Raw genomic sequence first — 11,639 nt, 5'->3', positions numbered from 1 at the left:
GATGCAGGATTTTTTTTTTTACCTTGTAGCAGCCTATTGCATTCTTGTTATATTAATTCAGGAATTAAAAAGCAGCTTTGTAATGCAGACCACTGATGTTGGATGGCTGTGATCCAGCTGAAGAATAGCATCCATGTTAGAAAGTACACAAATAGCTTGAATGCTATTTACTATGAGCACCGTTCTGCTCCTGGAGTGGGATTTTCTCATATCTTCCTTTCTGCTGCAGTTCCCTATGGCCTCTTAAAATCCATCCCTGTGGTTGGAGACCTTCCACAATACCTAGAGATGAGGAACAAGGGGCTACAGCCAGAAGGGAATTTATCAATATTCAGATAACATCTTGAACACCGCATATCTGGATTCAAGGCAGAGAACATTAATATCTGCTTTAACTGTTTGTCTCTTCTACACTTTCAAACTGCGTGTTAAGGCTGGATAGAGGACAACTTTGAATGGAGATGTGAAAGGAAAACAAGCTATTCACACATCTTGACATTGATTCAGCGCTAATTCATATATTGAAATTGCTTTTCTTCTCTACATACTACCTAAACTTAATAAATCATTACAGGCATTAACATGGGCAGCACGCCAGGGACATAAAAAAGTAGTGTTCAAGTTGCTTGAACTTGGAGCTGATAAATCATTACAGTCAAAAGATGGACAGACACCAGGAGAGATTGCAAAGAACAACAAGCATTCAGAGGTATTATTCTGTGTGTGATGTGAAGACTTGGGTTGAAATGCTTGATTTTCCATACCTACATATGGTGGCATGCCAAACCTTAGAACTGATATAATAATAATTCACTGATAAAAACTTGCTGGTTTAAGAAGAATTAAAGCTTTCACATGTTGGTTCATGCTCCACAAAGCCAGGAAAATTGGAAGCTAAGGATGATGCCTTAGCAAACGTGCCCGGAGATCAGCAATGATGTTGGGTAACGTCACAAATTGTGATTGTTTACAACTTACCCTCACTTACTCCACTTTTCCTTGGTCTTTCAGACCCCTTTCCATTGGAGAGCATGGACTGCTCAGGGGTTAGTAAAAATGTCTGTTGTTATCCTGATTCTGCATAGCCTCATGAAACATTTGAGCCTTACTATTTGCTAGAGAAACCCTTCTGTGAGTTGACCCATGTCTAGTTGTTGCTTACATCAGTAGCTGGCAGGATGGGTTAACCTTTAACCATTAAAATACATGAAGGGATCTTTTGGCCCTCCAGATGTTGCTGAACTATAGGTCCTATCATTCCAGGCCATTGGCCATGCTTGCTGGGGCTGATGGGAGTTATAGTTCAGCAACATCTAGAAGGCCAGAGGTTCCCCATATCTGTATTAAATAATGGGAGTGGGCCCTCCTCTTACCTTACCATCATGCTGGCTCACTACAGAGGAGGTTTTTGTGTGGCACTACAGTAAGACTGAATGGCATGAGAGTTCAAGTTTCTTATTCTGGTTTTGGAACTGCAACATGATGAAGAAGAGAGAAACTTCATTCACTACCAAGTTGAAATTTCCACCAACAGACATTCTGCAAGACATCTGGAGTTGCTTTCTAACTTAAGATGCTTGGGGATAAAATATGGACCATTTATAAATACTACTCACATTCACTCATAGGGTTCACTGGAACACACAAGCCCACTCGCCACTACAAGGTGACGATCCAGCGAGGGGAATTAAAAAAATGCCATAAGGCTAACAAATCAACAGTCTTTTGGTACCTTAAAAAACAGATCTATTGTGGCATAAGCTTTTCTAGAAAGTATGAAAGGAAAGGGACAATACAGTAGGGCCCCACTCATATGGTACGTTACATTCCAGACCCCCGCCGAAAAGTGAAACCCGCCGAAAAACGGAACTCCATCAATAAAACGGCTTCTGACGCCTGAAAAACACCGTAAAAGCGGAACAAGCGCTGTATGAGTGGGGCCTTACTCTAATTGGAAACCGCTGTATTAGTGGAATGCTGAAAAGCGGGGCCCTACTGTACATACATCAATACAGAGGAGGCAACAGATGAAGCAGGGAAGAATGGGTGGAAAATGCAGTTATTTTAGCTAGATGTACTCAAGCTTTTGTTGTAAGCCAGCCCAAAAGCGTGGTGGTTGAGCAACATATAAATATTTTTAATAAAAAATAAATAAATAAATAGGGTTTGAGGATGGATGGATTGTGCCAAAACCCCATATGTCATACATTTAATCTTAATATACAGAACCTTAAAAATTTTAAAATGCCAATTATTTTGGGATATTTCGGTACTTCAAGCCAAATATATTTCAAGGTAGTAAAATGTTCGTAAACTAATCTATGTGTGGTGCCAGAAGACAAGCACTTAAGTCTGTTTTCCTAGATTACTTTTTGGTTGAAAACCACTACTGGATTTTTATTTTTTTTTAACTTTGTACTTTCCATTGGCTGAGCGTTGCTTACTGATTGCATCCCATATTTTAGTATCTTGGGAGTTAGAATTGAAAAGCATCTACAGATACTTTTCTCTAAAATAACAGCTGAATAGAAATTGTTCTGCTTGGGCTAGCAGGACATATTTTCATTATTTTATAGTTGAATTCCAGTTAAAATTAACGTAACTGACCTATTAATAAACTCAAAAAAATGTTTCCTGCTTGAATATTAACAATGTATTTTAATTATTCTTTTAGCTTTTTAGTTTACTTTCTTTGAGTAAAAATCCTTTTCATGGAAGGTTCCAGAATGTGACTAAGGAAGAAGCTATTCACAGACTTCTGAAAGCAGTTCCTGATGCATTTAAAAGCCAGAAAACCAGGTAAAAAATGTAACTAGTAACTCATTTAAATTTAAGTGTATTATAGTAAGAAAACTTTGCCCGTTCTATTCCCTCTTGAAAACACTCCTAATTCAGAGGAAGGAGGAAGTGGACTGCTTTCAAGTCGATTCTGACTTATGGCGACCCTGTGAATAGGGTTTTCATGGTAAGCGGTATTCAGAGGGGATTTACCATTGCCTCCCTCTGAATGGCCCAAGGTCACCCAGTGAGCTTCATGGCTATATGGGGATTCGAACCCTGGTCTCCCAGGCCATAGTCCAACACCTTAACCACTGGATGATACTAAAATCCAGGCTGTAATCCTACAGCTGGCCACAGGAAGGAGTTTAAACACTGCTCTGCCTTTAGAAAGAAACTCCACCAGTGGCATTGCACCTATTGGTGGCCTATAAAAAGTTCTAACATCATAGATGTACCACTGGCAGGGTGTGTGTGTGTGAGGATTGGGTGGCGGGCAAGTCTGGATCTGCAGGATCCTAGGCCCTTTCATTCACCCATGGGTTGGGAACTAAAAGTGTTGGAGAGGCGGCTGTTGTTGATTGGGAGGGAAACATGGGGGAAATTAGGAGGTGGGGAGCTGGCTGCATTGAACTGGCAAGGCGTAGGCTACCACTATGGATTTTATTTCTTCCCCTGCCTTCTTTAGGATTGCTCTGCTATTGGATTTCTTTTATCTGTTGGATACAGTATGTTGTACTTAAAGTTCACTCATTCCTTTGTCTCTTAGTAGTGATGAATACTAGCTGACTGAGGAGAAATACCTGCTTTCTTTTTGCAAAGATATAGCATGTGTTTGCCTTGTAAACATTCTGGCGCAATTAAGACACATTGGGTCAAGAATGCACAAAATGATTATTCATAGAATGATAGAATGGTAGAGTTGGAAGGGGCCTACAAGGCCATCAAGTCCAACCCCCTGCTCAATGCAGGAATCCAAATCAAAGCATTCCCGACAGATGGCTGTCCAGCTACCTCTTGAATGCCGGAGAGCCCACTACCTCTCTAGGTAATTGATTCCATTGTCGTATGGCTCTAACAGTTAGGAAGTTATTAATCAGGTTGGAAACGTAGACATTTTGTTGTGGGAAACTCCTGGTCAAATGGGTTGTCAAAGAAAAAACAAACTGAGACTTGAAAATTGTTTTGCCTCTGCATTTTCATACCTAAACTGAATTAAAATCAATATTGTAAATACAACAATACAATATTATATATGCTATTTTATTTCTTAGATTTGCTCCAATTGTTTATGCTTGTTTAATAATGTAACCAATATATCTATAGTTCTTATGCAGCCTTTGGTGACCTGGAAGTGTTTTTACATGGCCTTGGGCTTGAGCATTTAACAGAGGTACTGAAGGTAAGTTTTGTTGGGTTAAAATGAATTATGGTTGAAATAAAATTGATTTCGGTTTATTTGCCCCTAACCAGACCCCCATCCCAGGAAGCTTTGCAGAAACAACTTTGGTTTAAAATGTTAACTGAACTCAGTTTTTCACATGCTCATTGAGCTTTAACAGATAGGTGTCAAAGGATGGAAACCTTTGTTCCCCACACAAATGTGTCTTGCATTTGTTTATACTATGTCTTCGTTTTAGTTCCCTGTTCGTGGTTGTTTCAGATCTCTGGCTCCAGTCTTATCTCAAGGCTGTACACTGTCTGCAAGGCCTGATTTACAAAGGGCAACATGCCACCTAGCAATTTCGCCCCTTCCTCTGCTTCTCCCCCTCTTGTCATGACCTTTATGCCAACGTGTGATTTCTTTATGTTTTATGGAGTTCATCCCCCTGGCCTGTAGTCCCTCCTCGAGGGTATACATTCTGAACCCCTTTCAATAAACCCAGTTCCCATTTCTGGAAGGCATCTGCTGGACAGGTTGGGTCCCCTTTGTCAAAGGTTCTTGTTACGGTTATTTCCTGGGTCTCTGGCAGTGGGTTCATGTGACTCAGCTCCGCACTCTTCCTGGGGTGAACGTGAGGTGAGTAAGGTTTAAAGGACAGCTCAGAATTTTAGTTTTGACCTAACACTTTCATAATGAAAATATATATATGGGTAACAACATATGTTCTTGATGCATGTGGTTGCTTCAGAAAGTCTCAGTTGATTTTAAGACTCATGTTGCATTTTATCCATGCTATGAGACATGGGGTGGTATCCAATTGGTGTGTCTTCTTTATCAAAGGCGTCAGTCAGCAGGAGGAGGAAGGAGGCAATTTTTGGCTTTCTTCTGCCTCTTGCCTCCTCTTCAAAGTAGATTTTTTTGGAAGGTGGGGGTTGCAGCGGGAAGGAAGAATGACCAAAACTTGTCGCTCTCCGTGTTCTACTACATCCACTTAAGCCCCATTGATTGTGCTGGATATTAGCCTAGTTTCGTGCTTAAGTTTTATGCCTTGTCCACCATGAATGTCCTTAATGACCACAGTGCTATTAAATTAAACATACATGTAACTGGCCAATTGCCACGAAAATCCAACACGGTCACATTTGACTTCAAAAGAGGAAACTTCACAAAAATGAGGGGATTGGTAAAAAGAAAGCTGAAAAACAAAGTCCAGAGGGTCACATCACTCGAAAATGCTTGGAAGTTGTTTAAAAACACTATATTAGAAGCTCAACTGGAGTGCATACCGCAGATCAGAAAAGGTACCGCCAGGGCCAAGAAGATGCCAGCATGGTTAACGAGCAAAGTCAAGGAAGCTCTTAGAGGCAAAAAGTCTTCCTTCAGAAAATGGAAGTCTTGTCCAAATGAAGAAAATAAAAAAGAACACAAACTCTGGCAAAAGAAATGCAAGAAGACAATAAGGGATGCTAAAAAAGAATTTGAGGAGCTCATTGCTAAGAACATAAAAACCAACAACAAAAAATTCTATAAATACATTCAAAGCAGGAGACCATCTAGGCAGACAATTGGACCCTTGGATGATAAGGGAGTCAAAGGTGTACTAAAGAACGATAAGGAGATTGCACAGAAGCTAAATGAATTCTTTGCATCTGTCTTCACAGTGGAAGATATAGGGCAGATCCCTGAACCTGAACTAACATTTGCAGGAAGGGATTCTGAGGAACTGAGACAAATAGTGGTAACGAGAGAGGAAGTTCTGAGCTTAATGGACAATATAAAAACTGACAAATCACCGGGCCCGAATGGCATCCACCCGAGAGTTCTCAAAGAACTCAAAGGTGAAATTGCTGATCTGCTAACTAAAATATGTAACTTGTCCCTTGGGTCCTCCTCCGTGCCTGAGGACTGGAAAGTGGCAAATGTAATGCCAATCTTCAAAAAGGGATCCAGAGGGGATCCCGGAAATTACAGGCCAGTTAGCTTAAGTTCTGTCCCTGGAAAACTGGTAGAAAGTATGATTAAAGCTAGATTAACTAAGCACATAGAGGAACAAGCCTTGCTGAAGCAGAGCCAGCATGGCTTCTGCAAGGGAAAGTCCTGTCTCAGTAACCTATTAGAATTCTTTGAGAGTGTCAACAAGCATATAGATAGAGGTGATCCAGTGGACATAGTGTACTTAGACTTTCAAAAAGCGTTTGACAAGGTACCTCACCAAAGGCTTCTGAGGAAGCTTAGCAGTCATGGAATAAGAGGAGAGGTCCTCTTGTGGCTAAGGAATTGGTTAAGAAGCAGAAAGCAGAGAGTAGGAATCAACAGACAGTTCTCCCAATGGAGGGCTGTAGAAAGTGGAGTCCCTCAAGGATCGGTATTGGGACCTGTACTTTTCAACTTGTTCATTAATGACCTAGAATTAGGAGTGAGCAGTGAAGTGGCCAAGTTCGCTGATGACACTAAATTGTTCAGGGTTGTTAAAACAAAAAGGGATTGCGAAGAGCTCCAAAAAGACCTCTCCAAACTGAGTGAATGGGCGGAAAAATGGCAAATGCAATTCAATATAAAGTGTAAAATTATGCATATTGGAGCAAAAAATCTGAATTTCACATATACGCTCATGGGGTCTGAACTGGCGGTGACCGACCAGGAGAGAGTCCTCGAGGTTGTGGTGGACAGCACGATGAAAATGTCGACCCAGTGTGTGGCAGCTGTGAAAAAGGCAAATTCCATGCTAGCAATAATTAGGAAAGGTATTGAAAATAAAACAGCCGATATCATAATGCCGTTGTATAAATCTATGGTGCGGCTGCATTTGGAATACTGTGTACAGTTCTGGTCGCCTCATCTCAGAAAGGATATTATAGAGTTGGAAAAGGTTCAGAAGAGGGCAACCAGAATGATCAAGGGGATGGAGCGACTCCCTTACGAGGAAAGGTTGCAGCATTTGGGGCTTTTTAGTTTAGAGAAAAGGCGGGTCAGAGGAGACGTGATAGAAGTGTATAAAATTATGCATGGCATTGAGAAAGTGGATAGAGAAAAGTTCTTCTCCCTCTCTCATAATACTAGAACTCGTGGACATTCCAAGGAGCTGAATGTTGGAAGATTCAGGACAGACAAAAGGAAGTACTTCTTTACTCAGCGCATAGTTAAACTATGGAATTTGCTCCCACAAGATGCAGTAATGGCCACCAGCTTGGATGGCTTTAAAAGAAGATTAGACAAATTCATGGAGGACAGGGCTATCAATGGCTACTAGCCATGATGGCTGTGCTGTGCCACCCTAGTCAGAGGCAGCATGCTTCTGAAAACCAGTTGCCGGAAGCCTCAGGAGGGGAGAGTGTTCTTGCACTCGGGTCCTGCTTGCGGGCTTCCCCCAGGCACCTGGTTGGCCACTGTGAGAACAGGATGCTGGACTAGATGGGCCACTGGCCTGATCCAGCAGGCTCTTCTTATGTTCTTATGTTTTTAAAAGGTTTTATATTACATTTTGACTTACAATGTTGTCTCTAACAAAATAATTTTATTTCATATAGGAAGGAGAGATTGGTTTAAGACAGCTTTTGACCATGGGAAAAGAAGACTTCATACAGGTTGTCTTAATACAGCCATTTCTAATTTTTCACATAATATAACATTTTTAATTCCAATGCACATTTTAATTCATGAGAATTTCTGTGGCAGTATTCTTTTTTGATTGCTCAGGAGGCTATCTTGAATTCCTTCTTTATATTCCATTTATTTAGGGGGGAAATGAGGTTATCCATGTGGTGTACAAAACTCAGTATTAGCACATGATAATGTTTTTAAATATTCATTTGTAAACAGCTTTGTAACTACAAAGTTCTCAGTTAATTGTAAATGTTGGAAGCAATGTAAGTTAACAAAGAACATGAATTTAACCAAGGAGTTTCATACATTGTCTGGACAATACGTTTATAGAACAATCCAATCCCCCCATTGTGCAAGGCTGCCAGCTGCTGCCTGTGAATATAGAGCTAACTGTCTGCCTACTGAACATGCAGGTGGGTAGATGTGCTGCTAGCTGGATTCCCAGCAGAAGTCAATAGAGAGCACTGAAACCAGGTGTTTTTAGGGAGGGTGGGCTGAGGCAGCCTGGTTTCCATTGAATCCTGAGCCAGCCATTGCTGTCATGTGATAGCATTGGGCCTAACACTGGTTCTGATCACCACCAGCTCCAGGCACCAATCTATATGCACACACACCCCGTGTGCGGCTGGTGGCCCTGTCTCCGCCCAACCAAATCTCCCCCAGTCTAGCAGATAGGGGGGTTGGATTGCTGTGTCAGTCAATAAAAGTTTTCTTAATCAAATAACTTTAACAAAAGACCTAGTAGCTGTTTATTGTTTCATGTAGTAGTTCTGTATGTTATCTTGGATTATTTAAAATCCATTTCAGCTTTTTCTTTGGAAATTGATATATTTACTCAAGGTTTGACATCACAAATAAATACTTTAGAAGATACGAATTTGGCTATATTTATAATATTTATTCCAGGTTTCCTGTCTTGATGGAATAAAGTTAGACGATGCTCAGCCCTAAAGTCTTGAACTTTGCTCTTCCATGATGAAGATTGTGTTAATTTAGTACCATTGTTTTTTATTTTCTTCTTCTTGCTATTTCTAGTTAGAGATTTTTTCATGTTTTCTTGTTTTAGATTGGAGTTAAGAATACTAGAGATCAACAAAAAATCTTAGATGCTGTTAAAGAACTAAAGGTGGAAGAAGTAAAGTTGGAAGAATTGCCTGAAGTGAAGAATTTGGAATTCAGGTAATACACCAGTTTGAAAGAAATATGAACAAACACACTAATTTAAAATAACATTTTAAAGGGAAAAAACTGAAATAGTCCTTCCTGTGGAATCACCAGGTCTCAAATTATTTTATACAGGGTGTAATTTTTTACAATTAAACTGATGTGTTTCATTGGCAGTGTTTGCATGTCTTGCAGTAAACTAAACCCTGTGGAATTACCTACCCTAAAATATTAGGCAGGCACCATCTCTGTTATCAGGGCAGGACCCAGCCCTGTTTTGTGGTGGCCACACTGTTACCATCAAGTGCTTTCTTTGCTGTTGCCACTGTCTTGGTGGCAGCACTACTAACTGCCCTCCACCAGGCTGTTTGTGGTTGCTATAACATTGGCGAGAAGAGTCTCAGAGCTGGGAGCCTTGTCATCAGCATGCCATCTCTGCATCTTTCATAAGGACTCCGTGGTGTTGCGGCCATACCCATCCTTCTGTCCCAAGATCAACTCAGCGTTTCACTGTAACCAGGACATTGTTCTTCCGTCACTCTGTCCGAGGCCAATCCATCCATTAGAGAAGGCCTGGCATTCACTAGATGTTCACAGAGCTCTCAAAATCTACCTCTCTCGCACCCAAGACATCAGGCTCTCTGAGTCATTATTTGTATCCTTTCACCCTAGGACCTTGGGGGAAAAGGTTTCCAAATCCACGTTGTCCTGTTGGTTGCGGGCTTGTATTGCTCTGGCTTATGAGTCCCTTAACCTCCCTGTGCGACTAACATAATGGCCCATTCCACCAGATCATAAGAACATAAGAACATAAGAAGAGCCTGCTGGATCAGGCCAGTGGCCCATCTAGTCCAGCATCCTGTTCTCACAGTGGCCAACCAGGTGCCTGGGGGAAGCCCGCAAGCAGGACCCGAGTGCAAGAACACTCTCCCCTCCTGAGGCTTCCGGCAACTGGTTTTCAGAAGCATGCTGCCTCTGACTAGGGTGGCACAGCACAGCCATCATGGCTAGTAGCCATTGATAGCCCTGTCCTCCATGAATTTGTCTAATCTTCTTTTAAAGCCGTCCAAGCTGGTGGCCATTACTGCATCTTGTGGGAGCAAATTCCATAGTTTAACTATGCGCTGAGTAAAGAAGTACTTCCTTTTGTCTGTCCTGAATCTTCCAACATTCAGCTTCTTTGAATGTCCATGAGTTCTAGTATTATAAGAGAGGGAGAAGAACTTTTCTCTATCCACTTTCTCAATGCCATGCATAATTTTATACACTTCTATCATGTCTCCTCTGACCCGCCTTTTCTCTAAACTAAAAAGCCACAAATGCTGCAACCTTTCCCCGTAAGGGAGTCACTCCATCCCCTTGATCATTCTGGTTGCCCTCTTCTGAACCTTTTCCAACTCTATAATATCCTTTTTGAGATGAGGCGACCAGAACTGTACACAGTATTCCAAATGCGGCCGCACCATAGATTTATACAACGGCATTATGATATCGGCTGTTTTATTTTCAATACCTTTCCTAATTATCGCTAGCATGGAATTTGCCTTTTTCACAGCTGCCGCACACTGGGTCGACATTTTCATCGTGCTGTCCACTACAACCCCGAGGTCTCTCTCCTGGTCGGTCACCGCCAGTTCAGACCCCATGAGCGTATATGTGAAATTCAGTTTTTTTGCTCCAATATTGTCGGAAGGCAGAGCTGGGGTCCCAGTCCCAGGTAGCTGGATCCCGGAGAGTTGGGAGAAGAGTATTCGGATGGATGGCAGAGGGAAGGGGGAGGAACTTCCCCCCTTTGGAGCGAAGACAAAACAGAGGAACTGCCAGTGATAAGGTCGCTTAGCGACGGGGAGCCTGAGCCCTCCCTGGACATTCTCACGCCTCCCCCTCTTTCAGGCTCAGAGCAAGAGGGGAAAGAGGGAGGGCTGCTCACAGCCGAAAAGCGGGGAGGCAGTTTACCATCAGCCCTTCCCCTATCCCCCATCCTTGAATCGGAAACTTCAGAAGAGGAGGGGGTGATGCTTCCCCCCTCACCGCGCACATGCAGACAGCTGAAAAGACAGGAGAGAAGGGGGGGAAGGCGGGCAGTACCTGGGGGGCAGTTAAGGAGGAGCGAAAGATTGCGCGCCCGTTTGGCCCCTTCTTAAAGAGCAGGCGGGAAGAAGTCCCTTGCTCTGTCAACTTTCTCCCAATGCCGCAGGACCTGTATCCCTGTATTGCTTCATGAAAAAACGCAGTCTTTGTTTGGACATTACCCTAATAAAACACGAATTAACTACAGCCGTTGGTCTGGTTCCTGAGTCACATCCTGGGCCTGACAGCTTGACAGAGCCACCTAAATCACCCTCAACGCTCTCTTCACTTGACTGGGACAAGATGTCAAAGGGAGCAGCGGGGGGGACGAACCCCACTTCTGAGACGGAAGAAGTGGAACTCTTGAGGACTAAGGTAGCTGATTTGCAGACGGATGTTCAAGCCCTGCTAGCAGCAGTCAAGGCGCTGAAGACGGATAATCAAACCTTGAAGGCCACGATAGACCAGATGCGAACAGCCCCTCCAGCTGCCGTAGTAAAGGTTCCCATTGGATTGCCCCCAAAATACGCGGGACAAAGTGATCAGTTGGCAACCTTCGTGGCTCAATGTGAGTTATATCTGGATGTCAGGCACACGGAATTTCCAGACGATGGGGCTAAAGTAGCTTTCGTGATTAGCC

At 42.5% G+C, this 11,639-nt stretch overlaps 1 protein-coding gene across 5 annotated transcripts in view; it reads left to right on the top strand.

Annotated features, from left to right (window-relative positions):
* The window catches only part of ASZ1 (ankyrin repeat, SAM and basic leucine zipper domain containing 1), an 89,121-nt gene that overhangs the window by 43,396 nt on the left and 34,086 nt on the right, over window positions 1-11,639 (top strand). For all 5 annotated transcript variants that reach the window (XM_061640067.1, XM_061640069.1, XM_061640071.1 and 2 more), the window contains 5 exons: window positions 575-709; window positions 2,675-2,799; window positions 4,105-4,180; window positions 7,690-7,746; window positions 8,832-8,944. In XM_061640067.1, the coding sequence (XP_061496051.1) occupies window positions 575-709; window positions 2,675-2,799; window positions 4,105-4,180; window positions 7,690-7,746; window positions 8,832-8,944 (506 nt within the window). The remainder of the gene's footprint in view (window positions 1-574; window positions 710-2,674; window positions 2,800-4,104; window positions 4,181-7,689; window positions 7,747-8,831; window positions 8,945-11,639) is intronic.

Source organism: Rhineura floridana, chromosome 8, assembly GCF_030035675.1.
Source record: "Rhineura floridana isolate rRhiFlo1 chromosome 8, rRhiFlo1.hap2, whole genome shotgun sequence".
Classification (NCBI taxonomy): domain Eukaryota; kingdom Metazoa; phylum Chordata; class Lepidosauria; order Squamata; family Rhineuridae; genus Rhineura; species Rhineura floridana.
This window is presented reverse-complemented; position numbering and strand designations above follow the sequence as displayed.